At 43.8% G+C, this 21410-nt stretch overlaps 2 protein-coding genes across 5 annotated transcripts in view; both read left to right on the forward strand.

Annotated features, from left to right (window-relative positions):
• Positions 1–8506, forward strand: part of plch2a (phospholipase C, eta 2a) — a 315314-nt gene extending 306808 nt beyond the window's left edge. For all 4 annotated transcript variants that reach the window (XM_069918573.1, XM_069918570.1, XM_069918572.1 and 1 more), the window contains one exon: positions 6673–8506. In XM_069918573.1, coding sequence (XP_069774674.1) covers positions 6673–8498 — 1826 coding nt within the window. In that variant the 3' untranslated portion in view covers positions 8499–8506. The remainder of the gene's footprint in view (positions 1–6672) is intronic.
• Positions 8507–8865: 359 nt separating this feature from the next.
• The window catches only part of LOC138754378 (probable glutamate receptor), a 41980-nt gene continuing 29435 nt past the window's right edge, over positions 8866–21410 (forward strand). Inside the window, exon 1 of the mRNA XM_069918579.1 lies at positions 8866–8952. The gene's annotated coding sequence lies outside the window, so the exon portion shown is untranslated. The remainder of the gene's footprint in view (positions 8953–21410) is intronic.

Here is a 21410-nt window from a genome sequence, read left to right on the forward strand (position 1 = left end):
ATGCAACAAACTTAGGAGTCCCCCTCATCCTCACCTACCACCCCACCAGCCTCTGAATCCAACACATCATCTGCTAGAATTTCCGACACTTACTACAGGATCCCTCCACCAGACACATTTTTCCCTCACCTCCCCTCCCTCCATGATTCCTTCATCCCTCCTTGCCCATTGCCCCCCGGCACCTTCCCCTATGCCCACAGGAGGTGCAACACTTGTGCCCACACCTCCTCTCTCACCATGATCCGAGGCCTCAAACAGGCCTTTCATGTGAAGCAACACTTCACTTGTACATCCAGAGGACTTATTTACTGCATCCAGTGTTCCCTTTGTGGCCTTCTCTACATTGGAGAGCCCGGTCACAAACTGAGAGATCACTTCACTCAACACCTCTGTTCCATTTGCAACCACAGCGACCTCCCAGTGGCCAATTACTTCAATTCTGGGTCACATACTTGCACTCACATGTCTGTTCATGGTCTTATGTACTGTCCCACCCTGACCACCCACAGATTGGAGGAATATTTTCTATCTGGGCACCCTACAGCCACATGGCATGAACATTGACTTTACTGCTTTCCACTAAATCTGCTTGCCTTTTCTTCCCCCTCCCCCTCCTTCCAGTTCTTTCACCCACACAGCCCCCCACAATTACTGCTGTCCATTCCTTCCTTTCTCCACCTATCATCACCTGTCTTGCCACCCCTCCTTCCCCCCCCCCCCCCCCCCGCCACTTTTTTGTTAGGACGCTTGTCAGCATTCCCTCATACTTTGATGAAGGGCTCAAGCCCAAAACGTCGGTTCTGTATCTTTGCCTTTGCTACATAAAGGACCCTGTTTGATCTGCTGAACTTCCCCAGCATTTTGTGTTTTTACTTCAACCACAGTGTCTGCTGAATTTTGTGATTTACTTCATAACCTACACCACTGATACGTTACAGTGGGAGGAAACCTGGAAAGAATCTCGCAGACACAGGGAGAATGTACAAACTCCTTACAGACAACTTGGTGCTATAAAAACATTACACAACCACTACACCAACCATGCCGCCTCATTGAAAACATTTAACCATCGCTGCATCTGCAGGTTCCTCCCCCCCTCCATGGAGCCGCCCAAAAGATGAACAATGACATTATAGATAATTAGCCTCCCATCTCCCCCCCACCCCCCCACCTCACCACCCAAGTTTAAAGCCTCTGATCAGAGACACTGTAAGAGAGTCACCCCAACAGCGAGTGGCATCAACCAGCTCTTCATCTTGGGCGACTCCATTGCTGTTTCACACATCTTTATTTAAACAGCTTCTCCGAGCGAAGCCTGACCAGGCACTCCACTGAGTATTTTCCCCCATCTTCACCAAAAGTTTATATGTTACTTCAGTGAGCATTTACTTTTACAATTTTAAACTGACATATTTTTTACCTTTTATTTATTTTATTTTTTAATTTTCCTCAATTTTTTTGCTGCTCTGCCATTTCACTATATTTGTTATTTGAACTGCTCGTCCAATATTTATAACATGATTTCCAAAGTTCTGAGCATTTCCCTCAGTCCTTAGCAACAGTTTCCTTTCCCCCCTCTCTGTATCTAGGACATAGATATCTACAGAGTACAAGCTCTTTGCCCACAGTGTTGGGCCAACCTAATAACCTACTCTAACAACTGCCTTGAATTTCCCTACTGAATAATCCTCCTCCTCCTTCTCTTTCTTCACTCTGCCATCAAGTTATCACATAACAAGCACAGTAGACTGTTTGGACTCCTGCTTTATTTCAAGATTCTATGATTGGGACATCTTTGCTGAAATAGCTGTAATTTTATTCTTACAATATGTGTCAAGAATTTCTGGTTTAAACCATCTGATTTGAAACATTGGATTTTATCACAAATGACATCTTCAATGAAGCCTTTCAATTAGTCTGCATGTTCCAAACCTCTGTGTGTGTTATTGACATTTCACTAAGCACAATATGATGCTGTTACTCGGTGAGTCAAAGGAATCCTCTGGGTACCAAAGAATTGCAGAGGTTGTAAACTTTCTAGATCATTGTTGATGTTTCTGAAGGTTTCTGTGTGCAGGACATTGCAGTAAGATGAATGGTTGCATAAATCACAGCTAATACAAGCGAGACTTCTTTTGTCAGAAAGTTAAAAGTTGATGGGCAAGTTGTTTGAGCAAGCAGACAATATCCGAAGGGACTCAACAGATTAAGCAGCACTGTGGGAAGATATGGACGGCTTGAGACTAAGATGGGAAGGGGGACGGCACACTTCAAAAGGGGAGAGGGAAGGACTGGGGAGAGAAGACACAGAAAGCACTCGTTTGTGCATTGACGCCTGTGTGTGTGTATGTGTGTGTGTGTGTGTGTGTGTGTGTGTGTGTGTGTGTGTGTGTGTGTGTGTGTGTGTGTGCGTGTGGTGTGTGTGTATGTGTTATGTATGTCTGTGTTTGTGCATGTGTGTGTTGTGCATGTGTGCGCATGTGTGTTATGTATGTATATGTATGTGAATGAGTGTGTATATTTGCACGTGTTAACTATTGAGATGTAGTGTACCTTATTAAAGTCCAAGAATGTGGGATTTCAGTGCATTATAATTCCTTAATAAGTCATCTTGACCATGGGGTGATGCTTGTTGTCTGAGCTAAACCATTGCTATTATTGCGCACTAAGTTCAGTCTCCTCTACATAGACCTAGTTATGTAACATGAATTACTCATCACCATGCAACTCGCTTCAGATGAACACCTAATCCAAGTACTTCTCCAGAATAGCAATGCACTTCAATATCTGCAGTTGCATTGTATATCTTGTTAAATCCTTCAGAGATATTAGAAATACATTGATATTTCACAAAGGGATTACACACAAAGTAAATACCATTCAATCAATACTATTTAAATCAGGGCAAACAGCAAGCAAACTTAAGAATTATTTCTTCACAAAGAGGCTAGGAGTGGGGCAAATGTTGAAAAACTGAAAATATATTAACATAAGTAGAATGTACAGATTCAATGGAAGCCTCACTTACAAGTTCCCAGTTAAGTAAAACACAAATTAAACAGAAATAGAAGAGAGAAAAAAAATTATAAAAAGAAAAGACAACAAATGAAATAATAAATATTGGCCGGTACTGCATCAGTAGAATTTACGATTGCAGTCTGTGCCCCCCAGCCCCACCCCCCCAAAATCTGCTGTGTCCCCAGGGGTGTCAAACGATGCCCGTTGAGAATAGCTGCACTAGACACTTGCCATCTTTATGCTTTATGCTGTGAAGTGCTGAATCGATAATACAAGGTATTACTCACGCACAAATCAGGCAATGAGTCCAGATGAGAATCAACATCCAAGTTACAAATCTCCAGAATTTACACTGCCTGCTTACACAAACAGCTTTTTGGTCTTGGTCTCAAAGATATTGTAAGAAGTTGCTGAATTTGTCTATTAATTGCTCATTATATCACTAAAAAGGTTTTGATAGTTAGCCTGATAATTCTTCAAGAAAACCAATCAGTTCCTTTGAAACCATTGAGGCCTATTCTTGCATAGCCAATATTTGTTTATTTATTGCTGTGCTTTCTTTCCTTTTGCTCCAAACTTTGCCGTCTTTTCCTTTTTCACTTCACTTTTGGTACCCTATTTGCATTTAATTCATAAAGACCACAGACTTGAGCAGCAATAGGCTATTCAGCCCAACATCTGCCCTGTTCAGCCCCACTGTGAGGCCTTCTCCCCATAACCTTTGATGCCCTGGCTAATCAAGAGCCTATCAATCTCTGCGTGAAATACACCCAATGACCTGGCCTCCACAACTGCCTGTGGCAACAAATTCCACAGATTTACTACCCTCTGGATGAAGAAATTCCTCCGCATCTTTGTTCTTTGCCCTTCAATCCTGAAGATGTGCCCTCTTGTCTTCGACTCTCCCACTATTGGAAACAACCTTTCAACATCTACTCTCTCCATGCTTTTCAACATTTGAAATGTTTCAATGAGATCCCCCCCACATTCTCCAAAATTCATCTTCCTTCTCTGCCATTTCTTGTCTTTATTGCTCCCTATTCCTTGCTCTCATTGGTTAGCCAGTCATACCACCTGGCTCATCGTTCACCTATTTTTTTCCTCATTCCTCATTATCTGCCCAGACATCCAGGGTGTCACCATTTACCATCAAGAGAAAGGTTCAACCGACAGTACACACCATGAGCTGCTCTATGGTGATATGATGTACCTCCTACATATTGCTGTTTTGCATTGAACTGTGCTGTGCTGAACAATGGGAGTTGTGTTGGACTGCCATTTCCATTATTTTCTTATGATAGAGAAGGCCATTTGATTCATTAGGTTAATGCTCCCATCAACCCCATTCTCTGCAGCCTGCTCTTTCACACGTCCCCCTGATTCTACTACCAGCTCTTTACTGCAGCCATTGAACCTACGAACTGGCATGCCTTTTGAGTGTGAGAGGAAGCTGGAATGCCCCAGGGCAAGTTCACACAGTCGTCATGCAGTCAGATAGTTCTCCATAGCAGTGAGATGGATACCTGCAATATTGCTGATCTGCTCTATACACTGATGTGTTGGACTACGATTACGAGATTGTGCTGTGGAGAGTGGTATTGTATCACCATGTGGTGCTGTATCAATGTGTGGAGTGTTGGACTATGCTGACCTCTACTGATGTACTCTGGACTGTAATTGGACAATGCTTCTCATATGTTCATCTACATTATGATTGTGCATGTTGTGTTATTCTGGGTTGTACTATGTTCGTTGATGTTGGGTTCATGTAGGGTGTACTTTGCTAGTGTTGCATTTGCATCATATTGCAATGCGTTGTATATGGCATGCTGTGCTGGTGTTGGGGTGGGATGCGTTGGAGCATGTTGGGTGGGTGTCGAATGCTGCACTGGTGTAGGGATGAGATGCGTTGGGGCATGTTGATGTCTTGGTGTCAGCTGTTGAGGTGGTGTTATAGAGTGGGAGGCATTGGAGCAGGTTGAGATATGATGGTATCAGTGGTTTTTGTGTTAGTGCCAGGATGAGATGCTTTGGAGCATATGGTGTTGGTGTCAACTGTTGTGCTGGTGTTGGAGCGTGTGGTGATTTGTTGCGATTGGCTGCTGTGATGGCTTTGGAGTGGGATGCATTGGAGTGTGTTGTGGTGTTGAATGTGGTGTGCTGAGGTGTGTTGGAACGTGTTGCACTCTGTGTTCATTTCTAATACGGGAGCAGTGTTGACATTAAATGCAAATCCCAATTCCTCCTGTAACCTGATTGTTTCTGGCTGTGTCAACTGGTTCACTGAGAGTGCATTAGCCACGTTGAGGAAAAGACTTCTCCAATCAATAACATTTTGAAATTGAAAGAGACAAAGTAATTGATTCGAAAATAACACAAATTGCTTTTTCAAAGGCTGGTGTTATTTAATCCACAAAAAGAACACCTATTTCAAGTATTATTGGGCACGGTGAGCTCTCGCTGGTAAAATAAAATAAGAGCACAATGTACATCTGTACAATGTGTACAAAGTTGTTTTTGATGCTCAATAAATACATTTTGAAAATAAAAGTGAGAAGGTGTGTTATGTGCTTAGAGCTCATGGATCAGATACCCCGCCTGAGATCGGCACACAGATTTGCTGGAGAAACTCAGCAGGTCACACAGCATCCAGGCCCTTTAGTTGATTACCCTTTACTTCCTATGATTCTGCGAGATGGGCTGAGTTTCTCCAGAACATTTGTGCATTGCCCTTGATCCTAGCATCTGCAGATGTTCCTGTTTAACTGCCTGAGACCTCTCTGGGTTACAGTCTCTCTGGCAGGGCTGGAGGTTGCTCCTCCCTAACTTTAACCCCATTCCATCAACACCAGTCTCACCCTGCCATCTCACCTGGTGCTGGGATCAGCTCCGGTGTTTCCTCTGCCATGGGCAGTCCATCAGCTCGTAGCCCATGAAATCAAACTTACCAAACAGGCAGCCTCCCTGAAGTCAAATCCCCAGCCTGTGCAAGGCCTTGAGAAGGTAACAGAGGTAAGAATAACAGGACTTAGGAGTGAAGAAGGGTGAGAGGGGGCTTAATACAAGTTTATGAGAGGCATACTGGGGTGCAGTGCTGCCGGAGCTCACTGGAGCGCCACTCCGGCACCTCAGGGAGCCACTCAGGCACCTCAGGGGGCCGCTGCAGCACCTCAGGGGGCCACTCCAGGCACCTCGTCGCCATTTTTGGTGAGCTCCAGCTTCTAAAAAGTTAGCACTGCTCCCCTGGAGGCATAGATAAGGTGGACAGCCAAATGCCTTTTCCTCGGAGGTGAGAATAGCAAAGTTCAGGGGAGATGTCAAGCGTAAGTTTTTAATACAGAGAATATTGTCAGGCATGATACAATAAAAAGTGTATCAACAGCCACATGAGTGCAAAACAAAAGGCTATGGGTATGAGGGAGGGAGGTTTAGACTGTTGAGTAGGTTTATATAGGCTGGCACAACATTGGGGACAAATGTCTGTATGATGTTCTATGCAAGAGGGAGAATAGAATCCAGTGACATGATGAAGCTATTTAACTCTGTGGCTTTCCCTGCTTCCATTGATACATTGGACCCTACACTGTGGCTGCAGAATGGGACAGGAGGGGACGGTTGAGAGTTACTGATTATATCCATCTCTTCTTCTTACAGATGTCCAGCCATTCTCATATTCACTTCCAAGTGTTCCCACGCATTCTCTTGAAACCATTTCTGAAGAATCTATGCACTCTGTGGAGAAACCTTGCACTGACTCTCAGCAGATTCCCTTATCTACTGCGAGCAGTTCAAGAGAAGAAATCACCAACTCAGCAGAACATCCAGTTCCAGAAACCTGTCAGTCATCGCTAGAGTCCAAGAAGGTGCCTGCTGCTGATGACCTGACAAGAAAGGCTGCAGGTACTCACCTTACTGAGGGACATTTGGGAGATGGAGCTATTGTCCTGAGCACAGAGGTCCTCACAGGAGACAGCAGGCAAGTGGAGATCCCTCATGTGGAGATCCTGCATGCTGGCACTTGTCATGCCCCAAGTCCCCACCAAGTCTCTCAGGGCGGTGACAAACCTTTCCATGTTTCCCAGAGCATGATAGTGTGCACCGCTACCAATCTCTCCACAGATTCGATCTCTGTCTCGGATTCAAGAGGCTCCATACTGGCACCTAGTGACCAGGACAAGATGAGAGCCGGGCACCCCAGTGGTCAGCCAGCACCATCTGAAACTTTACCCTCAACTGAGACTCCTCTTCTGGAAGCTCTCTCTTCGAACGACAGAGAGCCAGCTGAATCTGAAATAAATCCAATTGCTGATTTAATCCCTGATGTGATCCTACGTGGTGCTCATAACAGTATTGGTAGAAACAGCCCTGGCTGTCAGATTAACAAAAGTATTCAACCTGATATAGTGCGAAGTATTAGATGCGATGGGTGCCTTGTTCGAAGTCAGCCATTGTTGGTGTCTCCCATGCAGCCATGCACTTCTCCAGTGCCTGCAGTGTCATCAGATGTGACCATTAACGACAGAATCTGGAGCAAACTAGACTGTGGGAGCCACAGGGATAGTATGTCCTCGTCATCCAGCATGTCCTCCAATGACACAGTCATTGACTTGTCACTGCCCAACTTGGCTCGAAAGAGCTTGTCTGATCTGAGCACCCGTCAGAGTGAGTCCTATGAAGGGCTTCAAATGGATAAAGGGATGAGGCCTCGATCGGCCTCCAGTGGCCACAAAATACTTGCTAAAGTCAGCAAGAGCAAGTCGAACCCAAACCTGAGATCTGATGATAACCAGCAAGCCCTAGATGACCTCCAACCCAAGCCCTTGTCTAAGGCATCGCCAGTTCCTTTCCAGAACAACTCCCGGCGCCACACCTGGAGCAGACTGTACATAGAGAGCCTCAAACAGTCAGCCCCGACACTGAAATCAATATCACAAAGCACAACAGTGACTGACAACACGAGCAAGTCAAAGAGCCTGGGGGATCTGACCTCCGAGGACATCGTGGCCAGTTTCGACAGCAAGTACAAGAGCATCAGCCGCAACTTCATCACGAGGCCCATGCAGGAGCGGCGCAGAGCAGCCGCGATGAGGGTGCCCGCCCAAGACAACTTGATGGAGCAGCTGAAGAGGATCACAAGCTTTGAGCGAGAGAACGACATCACCTCCCCCACTGCTGAGCAGCTACCAGAGGTGGAAGAGAGCAGCCCCGTCACCATTCGCCGATATTCGTCAAGGAGCCAAAGCCGAGTGCGGTACATCGCCAACCGGGCAAAGCAGGCGCAAGAACGAAAGAGGCTGTGCCAGCTGGGGCAAACTGACACCCCCTCCGTGGACCTAGGAGAGAGGGGCAACCCAGAGGGGGCATGCTCTGTTCCTAAGAGCATTTGTATGGACCTAACCTCAACCTGTTTAACTCCAGAGCACAAAGACTCACCAACCGTTGGCATTGAAGCTGAGGTCTTCTTCATGCTAAAACTTTAACGTTGGTTTTAAAGCAAACTCACTGAGGTTAGACCAACGATCTTATCAGTAGATTTCAAGAGTTGTTTCACTCCAAAAGACAGCTGCCTAAGGGAAGGCTCCAAATCTTTCAAAGCTGGAATGTGTGCTTTTATTTTGTTGCACTTTTGCCTGCCATGCTTTGCACAAATCACATGGTTTGCACTGGGAATTGAGACATTTTCTCGACACAGTTTGGAACTGTTCACGTTGAAAAGAACAGCAAAAAGTGCACACAGACATTAAATGAGACAAAGAGAGAGAGAGAAATTAAATTCAGCTTTCAAGGCTTGATGTCTTCCTCCCATTGGAGGGGAACGTGAGTCACACGACGGTTTCTGATGGAACTCAATCTCGAGTCAGAAGTCAGGAACAAATGTTTTAATTTCTGAAAAGTTACCATCATGTTCAAACCCATCTACCCTTAATCAAATTGGTGAGAAATATTTTCAAATTGCATCTTACAATTCTGGACACCTATGTGAATAAAATTCTGTGCAATGTGTTGTTTTTAAAAAAACTGTAATTCCTTCAGATTATTTCAGAGAAAATACTCACCAAAATTTTGATAAGTCAATAATAATTGTGCAGTCGTGTTTATGTAGCATACTTCCCAAAACAAAATCTTCTTAACCTTGCATGTTTTTTAGTGTTTGATTCCTGGTTTTGATAACACAATTGGGAATGGCTTTAAAAGCAGACTTAAATTTCCACTGTGCACAATTTCTGCTGGCCCAACTTATGTTGGTCCATGTATTAACCCTTCCATTTGCAGTTGTGACAGGGCAGATGTTTTCAGGAACTCCATGGTTAATGTTAAGCTGTGGATGCTTCCAAGAAGCCAGTGGATAAAGGCGCACTGTGGCTACCCAGAGAAGGTCACCCAAGAATCTAATGGAGTTGGGTGATCGGGAATTGAGGTGTTGGTTGGAGGAAAGAAACAACAGAGAGAACCTCTGACCTCTGCCTCTTGTGCTGCATTCGTAGTTGAATGTGAGTGGGCACTTGGAATGAGGATAGGGCAGTGGTTCCCAACCTTTGTTTCCCACTCTCATACCACCTGAAGTAATCCCTTACTAACCACAAACCACAAAGCATCTATTCCTATGGAATAGATGCTCTGTGGTTAGTAAGAGATTACTTCAGGTGCTAGTGTGAATGGGAAAAAGATTGAGAACCGCTGGGATAGGGCACACAGCCCTGTTCTTCAGAGATCTTGTTCTTCTATTTACCTGGCTATGCCTCTGCAATATCAAAAATCCAATTTGTGAAATTTTCACGACTTCTCCACACATACTCCACAGATTTTTCTGTACAAGTTACAAAATTCCTGCAGCCTTTTATGTGAAGAGATGCTTCCCGATATGATTTAGGAACATTAAAGTATTCCACCCCACCTTTTCAAGAACCCAACTCCTCACTAGACAAAATCATTTCTGTTTACTGAAATGACTCCTAATCGCTCAACTGCCTGGAACTAGACCATGTGCAAATTGAAATAAGGAGTGATTTAACCCATTGAAGTAAGCCAGATGAAATGAAACCCATGGCGAATCTGGACGGAGCACTTCTACCTGTTGTGATATGATGCATCTGATGTTTCACCTGACCAGATACACTCCTAAATAGCAAGGAAGGGGGTTCTCCTTCAAGAGATATCTCAATGGCAGCAATGTTAGCTAGAAATCTTTCTCTGCAGTGGCAATGGGGAATGATGTCCCCATTGTGTGTATTTCCACAGGCTTCAGAGACATGTCTGAAAGCTCTTGGAAACCCACTGTGAGCGGGACTTCTCAGAAGGACATGGTGTTTCCAAAGCCAGACATTCTCCCTTCAGTGACATGTCTGAGAGCTCTCACAGTAGATGAGAAAACCCACTGTGAGCGGGACTTCTCAGGAGGACTTGGTGTTTCCAAAGCCAGACATTCTCCCTTCAGCTATTGTGCCTGGAATACTCAAGCTCTCATTAAAGCTCATCTTTGTTGCTACAGATCATTCCAAGCAGGAATCCACCTCCTCTCACAATTCATTGAAGGGTCACTCTCAATTATATCTTCAAGCTTCCTTCAAATGCAGGCATGCCCAGAAGGATTCTCCTTCGTAACTCAGACCTTTTTCCTAATGGAAAGGACTTATGTTCCCTTACCCTTACTGTTCAACTGTTTATTAGTGTTGAGAAGATTTACCTGATGATGTAAGTTGTTAGAAAGGACATGTTCATCTTCAGGAGAGCAGATGTGTTCTGCAGGCAATATTTCACAGAGGGATGATTCCTGGGGATTGAAGTGCATCTGCTCAGAACAGTTATGAAGATGATTTTCTTTCAGCCAGAGGGTGGTTAATCTGTGGAATTTGTTGCCACTGGCAGTTGTGGAGGCCAGGTCTTCAGGTGTATTTAAGGCAGAGATTGATAGTTTCTTGTTTAGCCAGGGCATTGAAGGTTATGGAGAGAAGGTCGGGCAGTGGGGCTGACTAGGAAAATAGATCAGCTCACGATTGAGAGGTGGGGAACACTTGATGGGCTGAATAGCCTATTTCTGCACCAAGTCAGAACTATCCTCAGCTTCTCATCTTTTCACACCTGCTGAGCATTACTATAATGAGAGCACATCCTGGCAGCTCATAGACTGGAACTGGTGGCAGATGAAGAGTAGGATGCAGTCCCTGAGCCCTGATAGGCATGAGACATATTCCGAGGAATACTTAAGAGCAAAGGAGCAAGAGGTTGAGGAAGGATTCCAGAGGCAGGTCTCAGCAGAACACCAGCAGCTTTATCTCTAAGCAGAGGCAGTGACCACATAGACAACAAGGGACTCCCTCACAAGGAGTCACCAGTGTCAGCGGGGATTTGTTCCACAGCCCAATCTTTAACCCCAATATGTTCACCAGGGAAGCCCATGTAATGCATGACCTTCCTTCTTATCCACCTATGCAGGTCCACCCACCATTGGTAACACACACTTTCCAAAATAACTTGTTTTATGTTCAGAGGTGGCAGTCTGCCACATCGCAGCACATGAGGACGTCACATTCATTTTTACAGGATTTCCAGAAAGGAAAGGGGGATTCTTGCACCTGGAGAATATAGTTGGACCATCTCTGTATCAGAATCAGAATTTATTGTCATGAACATGTCACAAAATTCATTGTTTTGCAACAGCGTCAAGGTGCGAACATTCATATAAACCACCTTACAAAATAAAATTTTTAAAAGTGCAGGAGAAAGTCAAAGTGAGGCTGCAGTTCATCTTTTCATTCAGGAATCTGATGGCAGAGGGAAGAAACTGTCCTTGTGCCGCTGAGTGTTTCAGGCTCCTGTATCTTCTTCCCATGGTAGCAGAGTAAAGAGGTCATAACCTGGGTAGTGGTGGTGGGTCCCTGTGGGTAGAGGCTGCTTTATTAAGACACTGCCTCTTGTTGATGTCCTTGATAAAGTGAAGACTGGTGCCTGTGATGTCACAGGCCGAGGTAACAACCCAGTATGGTTTTTTTCTTGCCCTGATGGATCTTGGCACCGGGTCTCTCCTGGCATTTATCGCACTGATGGAAATGTCTCTGTCTCTTCCACTTATTGTTGGAGATGTCCCTTTCACCCATCTGCTCAATTCCAGCCTCAGCTACCATTTGGCTCTTATGCAGAGTCTAACCTGTGAGATCTGATGCCCTTTGCCTCTAATTGCTGCATCCTTGCATTCAGTTGAGGATTTGCATTGGTCCCTTTTAATATGTTTCTGGGTGTAAATATATTTTGTTCAATTTCACAAATTGCAGATGGGGCTAAGCCCCATATTTAAATCCCAGGCAGCTATCTGTAGTAGTCACCTTTCTGCCAAATTAATTACTGCTTCATTGCAACGTTGAGCATACTTCCAAAGGACGTCATTAACTCTAATGCACACTGGAAATTCTAACAAGGGCAAGAAAGTTGCACCATAAATGCAACTCATTTTGTATTTTAAAAATGTTGATCCAATATCTCCTTAATATTCTAAAAAGTGAGATGAGCCCAAGATCCACAGTGACTCACTTCTGGTCTCGTAAGGCACAGAGAGCAAGAATTTGGATGATGTAACAGAGACAGAAAACCTCTGAAGAAATGAACCAAGGCCCCTCTGGCCTTCTAGCCACCCACTGCCATAACTTGAGCATCAGCCTGTGGTTCCCCAGGAAGATGGAAGATTCTGTCACATTAGCCACTATAGTATATTTTTAAAAGATTTGCCCATTGCTGAAAGGGCTGGAGATGATCTAGGCTGGGAGACCTCTGCACCTCTGGTCCATTTTTTTAAATTTAGACTCAGAGCACAGTAACAGGCCCTTCTAGCCCACGAGCCCATGCCACCCAATTACACCCAATTGGCCTACAACTCCTGGTAAGTTTTGAACGGTGGGAGGAAACCGGAACCCACAAGGCATGAGGAGAATGTACAAACTCTTTACCGACAGCGCCAGATTTGAACCAAGGTTGCTGATGCGGTAACAGCATTGCGCGAACCTTGCCACGCTTTTTTAGGGGCACAATGCATCCTGAGAAGACACAATGCTATTGTGGGCTCAGCCATCCTTATCAACTGATCTGCCAAATTAATTCCAATACAGGAGCAGGGAGCACCCAGCAGCACAGTGGTTTCACAGTTTTCAATCTATTGCCTGACTAGCAAATCTCACGCTCCAAATTTCATCAGGGCTGGCAGCTTATCCATTCCGACCTACTGGTCTCAGGACCAAAGTCATCAATGATCTCCCTGTATAGAGTGCCAGTAGCATCGCAAACACAAGCCAGGACACTTCACAGGAAGACCGTTGGACAAAGATCATACCCGACCACCTGCAAAGCTCAGTCAAAGAGTTTTGAAACAGCAACTTAAAAGTGGAAAGGTTGAGAAAAGCCTGGGGAGCTGAAGGCACGGCTGGTGGTAGGAAATTGAATCGGGAGGGCAGAAATCGCTATCGTGGAACTAGATTGCTACAAATTGGATTTACAGCAAAACAAATCAAGAGTGTAGGGTAGATTTACTTAGCGATGATTAGATAGGAGTGACATCTATAGCATGAAAACATTCAATCAGTCTCAATAAAGACCGCTGACTGATCATTTCTGCCCATGGATGCTCTGAACTCCTGCAGCAGCTCGTTGTTTGCTCAAGATCTGTGTTCCTCAACCAGTCTCTGGAAGCTTTCTTATGCAACACGGGGTCTTTCCTTCTCGCCACCTCATCAACTTATCACGTCTTTCTCCCTCGTGTGTCCAACCAGTCAGCTACAAATGATTCAATGGAATTTCCCTCAATTCAGCCCAGTTGAATTTGACACATCAATTATTTGCTTTTTAGGATATTTTCCAAAAATTCCCTTTTGGATTTATTGCTGGCATTATTTTTCAGAGTTTCTGATTCTGCAACTGGCTGGAAATATTTTCCCTTCATTCACCTTGTCAAACCATTTCATAAGTTTAAAAATCTTGATCAAGTTAATCTTTTGCTTCTCCTTTAGACAGGAAATCCCTGCAGGTTTTCCTTTACCTTCTGATATAATTGTTGCACATTTGGTGCTTTCCAAGAATTAACTTTTCTTAGTTAATTCTCACTTCATCTCCACGTTCAAAAATTTCACAGATACCCAAAGTGACCAGTGGAGCCACCTTTGTGCACGTCACATGAACATACCCCAACTGGTGGGGATGATTCGAGAATTGTGGATTCAGTGTTGATTTAAATGAATAAGTAAATTTGTAGACCACAGAGATTGATTAACATTTTTAATTCATTAACCAATTCCACAAAGATCTGCCTCTTCAAGGTTAGTGTTTTAGTTTACTGCTGTAACTTTCAGTAACTCAACGGTTGCACTGGCCCCTTGCATGAGATATCATTTCAACCAGAGATGTTTTACATATTGTTGATATTTATGCTTTTCACAAAAAAATGGCAAAAGGTGCCATTTTAGGACTGAACTGGAAATATTTTTAATTTTACTTGTTTATTTTTAATGTTTATTCAGAAGTAATAATTGAATGTTTCAGCATTTGAAATGAGAATGTTTTGTTTCCAGATATCTTGGATGTAATATTTTAAAATGAAATACAGTATCTTCCATGTACATTAATGAGGGTTGTGAATGTCAAATGTCCATATTGCAAAAAAAAACCCAGAATAAATAGGTAACTTCCTATTACTTTTGATAATTCTGAAGCAGCCAAGATTTTGAACACTATTTGTAATTGAAATATTATATCAATCAAATAAAATGCAATGGAGTTTGCTGTAACAGGCTTATTTGAGGTTTCTTACAGAGACACTCCTTACTCACCCCCAGCACAGTTTTAATATGGGGTAGAAATTCTATCTGGGGAACAAGAAGGTTCTGAAAAATAAAATCAACCACAAAGGAGAAGGTCAACTTAAAACCAGAAGAACATTGAAGGCACATCATAACTAACAGGGAAATGTACAAAAACAGAACAGTCCCAAGAGCATCAAAATCAGACCAAAAAATCTTTTATATACTTTACTTAGGAGTGCAAATCTGGGCCTATCTTGGCCTTTTAGAATTGACTGGGAAAAATATAGACTAGCTTGGTAAATTAGTGGAATAAAGGCAGTGAGTAAATACTGTGAAAATCGCCAGTTGATCAAAAGTAAAGGGATGGTCATGTCTCAGGAGATTGGCTGCATTTTTATGAAATTTGTGCATTGTATTTATTTGAACTCCAGAAGGCATTTGATAGAGGCTAGTTAACCAAAGGTAAAGCTCATGGAATTGAGGCAAAATATTTTTATGGGGTTGAAGTTGGTTCTGTCCCAGGACACAAAGATTAGTACAGTAAAACCTCTGGTATCCAGAATTCAAGCAACCAGCAGCCTCAAGCGACTGGCAAAAAAAATTGAGGAAATGAAATAAAAATAGAATAATAGGTTAAAAAATATGTAAGCACAAAATTGTTAAAGTAAGTGTTTTCTGAAGTATCTTTTGGTGAAGATGGGAGCAAATATTCAGCCAGCGGAGGGAGGGCCTGGGTTGGCCTTTGCTTGTAGCAGCTGTTTGAATAATGTCGTGTGAAACAGCAATGGTGTCACACAGAATGAAGAGCTGGTTGATGCCGCTCGCCGTTGGGGTGACTCACTTAAAGTTGTCTCTTTAACCCTGCTTAGTAAGGGTCACCGCTGTCAGAGGCTTTACCTGTATTCTTTGGGGAGGGGGTAGTTAATTATCTATTATGTTACTGTTCATTTTTCGGGCAGCTCTGTGGAAGGGGAGGAACCGACAGATGAAGCAATGGTTAAATGTCTTCAAAACATGACTGAAAATAAAGTGTTTTAAGGTTTTAATATTCATGCAAGTGAAGGTTAGTGTAAGTACAATAAAGTATTTTTGTATTTTAAACTGTTTACTTTTAATGCAGGTGTATTAGACATTGTAAGATTAAGTCTCAAGCAAACAGAAAATACACTTATCTAGCATCTAACAATCCCCATGGGTGCCAGATACCAGAGGTTTTACTGTATAATGAATAGGAGTTCACAGTAACGAGGACAGTTCGACAGCTCTTGGCCTGTATTTGTTGGAATTTCGGAGAATGAAGGGGGAATCTCTTTGAAACACTCCGAATGTTGAAAGGAGTAGGAAGAGTAGATGTAGAAATGTTGTTTTTCATGGTGGGAGAATCAAGGACAAGAGGGCACAACCTGAGCATTGAAGGGTGTCTGATTAGAACAGAGATGTGAAGGAATTTCTTTTCAGCCAGAGGGTGGTAAATCTGGAACTTGTTGCCACAGGAGTTGTGGAGACTAGGTCATTGATAAGTTCTTGATTAGGCAGGGTTATGGTTGTGGGGAGAAAGCCAAGTGGAAAAATGAATCAGCTCATGATTAAATGGTGGGGTGGACTCGATGGGCTGAATAGTCTTCTGCTGCTGTGTTTTGTGGGTTTATCTACAGAAAAATAAACTCAGCATTTCAGGTCTGTGAACATTGGATCTTCAACAAAGATTAAATAGAGGAATACATGGAGAGCAGCAAGTATATTCCAAGGTGAGATCCCCAACACCTTCAGGTAGTCAGATCTGACACTGAAAGGGATGGTGGACAAGTCAGACTAGTTACCGAAGAGCATTGCCTCTCTTTTCAGTCTACTCTGGCACCCAATGCAGACTCAAGATGGCCGCCAATGCTGATCAGTCTGTGGACCGAATTCGGCGACATTGTCCTTAAACAGGGAGCCTTGACCTAAGTGCCTCGGTTGCCTGGCCACATCACTCCTCTTATGCCCTTGTCCTTCATTATGGACTGGAGTAGTGGGCAGCCTTACCTAACTCCAGACTTGATGGGAAAGCTCTTTGTTTTGGACTGCATTATGGATGCCATATGGATCTCCAGTTTAATCCAATTTCAGATTCCCTTCCCAAAGTCCATTTTTGAGAGCACGTCCATCATGTACTTGTGCGATGTCCAGTCAAAAGCCTTCTGATCTCAGCTGATCAGCAGGTGTCCACCACTCTTTCCTACATGTAGGTGATGGCGGCATGGTGCACATTCCTGAAGAGTGTGAGGCTGTCAGACATTTTCCTTCCCCGGAACTGTGCAGGTTTGATCTAGGTGGATCACCTGCCCCAGGACAGATTTGACTCGATTGGCAATGGCTTTGGACAGGATTTTGTAGTCAACATTTAACAATGATATAGGGATCCAATTCCTGCTATCCTACTTTCCCCCCCTTTGAAGATGAGTTGATGATGCCCTTCCTCATGGATTCTGACACATTGCCTGCCAGGAGCATGACATTGAATGCTTCCATCAGATCTAGACCCACCTAGTCCCACAGAGCTGTGTGCAACTCAAGCCAGTAAGCTGTTGCTTCGAGGAGGGTAATTGGCTGATCCATACACTACCGCTTACTGTCGTCTTTGAGACCTCTGTGATGGAGGTAGGAAGTTTGGGAGATCATTCTGTCTTCGTACAGTTCAGCATAAAAGGATCTGCTGATCCTCTGAATGCCTGTCTGTGAGGATGTGACTGAGCGGTCATCTTCCTTCAGGGTGTGGATCACAGAGCTCTCAACCTTTTGGATGAAGATGTGTGAGCACATTTCGTCCTGCTCCACTGTACTGACTCTGGATTGGAAGATGACCTTGGGTGAATAGCGCAGCTTGCCTGCACTTTGCCTCTTGGAATTCCTCACTCACGTCCATCCCTCTACATTGCAGGAGGAGGAGTTGCTGTGGGTGAGTCTAGAGTTCAATCTCTCTGCCACTGTCTTGCTCTCCAAACACCTTTGAGGATAAAGAACCTCTTCATATTCTCCTTGGTTACAAAGAAAGGATTCACTGTTCTCCAACCAGCATACTCCTCCTTTATTTCCATTCCATTTTACGGGATCGGCATCTTCATGTTCAGCATCCATGTTCCTAGTAATGTTACTCCAGCTATGGCTCACTCTCTGGGAGGTGGAGAAACATGGAGGTGGAGAAACATGGAGTGATTTGATGGTAGCTTTCAAGGATTAGCACCAGCAACCTGGCTTCAGATCTGGTGCTGTCTGTAAAGAGTTTGTACATTCTCCCGTGTCCGCGTGGGCTTCCTCCAGGTGCTCTGAATTCTTTCCATTCAAAAATGTATAGGGTTTGCAGATTAATTGGTGTATTTGGGGGCCATGGGTTTGTGGGCAGGAAGGGCCTCTTATGAGTAAAAATAATTTTTACTGAATGAACCAAAAACTAGCGCCAGACCGTTTTGTTATTAACTTATGAAATATTTCCACAGATAGGGTGCCAGAGGTTTGGGAACATCTTCCACAATTGGCAACTAATCCAATGTGATTTTGGTAGCTTTAAATCCAAGGCTGATATTATGTTGATCAATAAAATTAGGAGTTCAGGGGAAAAGTCAGGTCACAGATCAGTCCTGGTATCATCAATTAGTAGTGAACCTTGAAGGCTTAATGGCCTGTTCCTGTTTCCCCACCAACTTGAACAATATTGTGATACTGAGGCAAGATTATGTTACATCAACTGATGCAGCCAGATACTAATGAGTTTTAGAGATGTCTTTGCTATATAGAGCCAAACCGTACCGATGCTGTCTGATAGTCATCTGTAAAATAAATACCATATTAATTCTGCACTGTGTTAACCCAAAGATCATTCCATGAGGAATTAAGTCTCTAACCTCTTTTTCAACTTTTCTTGATACTGAATCAGAATCAGCTTTATTGACATGACATGGTGTCATAAATTTGTTGTTTTGCATTGGCAATATTGTGCTTTACAGGTGGAAACTTGCAATAAATTATCTTGAAAATCAGTCTTCTTTTTCCTGCTGTTAGTAATAGGATTAGTTAAAGGTTCTTGGTGAACCAGAGAGGCTTCTAGTTGGTCTTGGCACTGCTGAGCGCACAGAGGGTCTGAGCTCCTTCGTTCCAAGGTCAGGCACAGAGTGTGGGGGAAGTGGAGCAGGTGGTAGTGGGGTCGGGGTGGAAACTGCCAAATAAATAATGTTTGAAAAGAAGAAATCTCCACTGGGATCCTGCATCATAATGACCCCAATGTATTCTGAATAATCCAACTCGCTGGATGAGTGGCAAAAATTTCACAAAGCAGCCACAGGCCACAAATGGCCATCGCCATGGGAACCATCTCCAATGGACGCTGCACCTCCCATGATGGATCACGCAAAATATATTCAACCCTGCATCACCACACTGTCAACAGGAAGAAAATCCAACCACTGCCAGCACAAAGTCTCATTCATCACACTTTCTACAACATTTTCTCAGAATAGAAGTGGCCAACATTAAAAAAAAACACCATACTTCACTTAATAGCTGCTTCTGAGATATATTTTATTTTGAAGTCAATCCTGGGGATTCCAATAATCTCCTGTTTCATTTTTCTTCCGTTTTCCCCACTGAAATATTTTCAGTGACAACCAAAACACACCCAAAAAGTCATGAATGTTAAAGGAAGTTCTTTAATTTTTCCTTATCACTGTGCAGAAATAGGTTGTATTATATGTTCCTTTAGAATTCAAGAGGACCAGGTTTCAATCATAAAGAGGATTAAACCCCATACTCTGTCTTCTTTAAAAGCTAACCAATCATTGCCAAGAAACCTACCATCCTTATGTTCTTGGCCAATAGTCAACTTCAATCCCACAACATTTGTGACTCTTTGCTCTCAATGGAACTGGCTCAACAAGCCACTCAGATATACTGACACTACGGGTGGTCCATCAATGGGCAACCTGCCATCTTCTCAGGGCAACTCTGAACAGGCAACAATGAGAATGGTAATGAGTTTATTGTCATACTTATGTACAGTGTACATATGCGCCAAAATTCTTAACAGCTGCAGCCCAACAGGTACATGGTGAAAGAAAAACTCCAATAGTACTCATTAAATTACAATAAATACAAAAGATAGATAACAACTATTTGCAGTTACAGTGATGCAGGAAAAAAGTGGCATGTCAATAGTGCAGACTGTTTTGTGATGCCTTAGTAATAAGGGGAGCTTCTCCATGGATTGTCACCTTGTCATGGTGGAGAAGCTTGTGTGGTCCTGAGATCCCAAAAGCGAAGCTGCCTGGAACTATGCTCCTGGTATGGCCACCCATAAGGTGGTAAGGTCAAGGGTGAGGTCCCTGACAAAGAGCAATGCAACCAAAACCTCAATGGTGGAACAGGCAGACGAGGTTACTCTGAACTGAACGGCTGTGAAGGTGAATGAAGGCTGCAACAAATTCAACATCTCCAACATCGTGGTTTTCATGGCGTTGGAACTAGTTGGTTGATTTATGAAATACTGTGCGCTTCTTGGAGTGCAACATCAAGTTCACGTTAAACAAAGGCACCTTCGCCCTGTGGACCACTTTCTAAGATTGGACTCATAAGCCACTTGAGAGCAATGGAACAAAGACCATCATCCTTCGCCTCAAGGGATAGCCATGATGACAAGTAAGGGGTGGTTCAAGAGCCTGATAGCTGATGGGGGAAAAAAAAACTTCTTGAACCCAGAGGTGCTGAACTTCAGGTTTCCATACATTCTGCCTGATGGTAGCAGCGAGGAGGTTGTGACATGGGTGATGGGCATCCGATATGACATTGGCTGCCTTCTTGAAGCAGTGCCTCATATGGATGTCTTCAACGGAGGTGAGGACAACATCCTGAGAATTAGCATTTAAGAATATTCCTGTTGCCTTGCATAGTGGTCATGCTTTGACTTTTGGTGCTGTTAATTTGAGGAGCTTTCAGACTGTTTCAATCCTGACTTGTTCTGGTGAGTGTGGAACCCACTGAGAATGATCCAGAAATTGGAGGCCCAAGAAACTGCAGACACTGAAAGCTGGATCAAAACCCAAACTGCTGGCAGAACTCAGAGGGTCGAGCAGGCATCAATGGAAAAACAAGGCATGACAAACCTCAGCCTGCAACACCTTCCCTCACAGATGCCTCTTGGCTTGTTGAGCTCTTTCCGCAGGTTGTTTTATGATCCAGAAATTTTCCAGATTCCCAAAGAGAGATGGCAAAGGTTGTACTCAATGATCCAACCAATTGAAAAAATCATGTCTCCATCAATGCAGCGTCCCTTGCAGAGTCACTGGAGTCACAGCCTGCATTTGGTGCTGAAAGCTCGGGCGTGGATGTTTGAACCCAGAACCTCTGCCCAGTAACCAGAGACAATACCAATAAATAGCACTGATATTCCATGGCACACAGTGAACACAGGGTTGAGGGTGGGGGTTGAATTGGCTTCTGGGAATATCCCAGTTGCTGTTGACAGGCTCATTAACCCCTCCAATTCCCCCAGACCCATTACCCCACCCCCTAGTTCCCCTAGACCCATAACTTCATCCTCTAAGTGCTCCCACACCCTGGGGTCTCCAGATCAGAGCACGTCTT

The sequence above is a fragment of the Narcine bancroftii genome, chromosome 2, assembly GCF_036971445.1.
Source record: "Narcine bancroftii isolate sNarBan1 chromosome 2, sNarBan1.hap1, whole genome shotgun sequence".
Classification (NCBI taxonomy): domain Eukaryota; kingdom Metazoa; phylum Chordata; class Chondrichthyes; order Torpediniformes; family Narcinidae; genus Narcine; species Narcine bancroftii.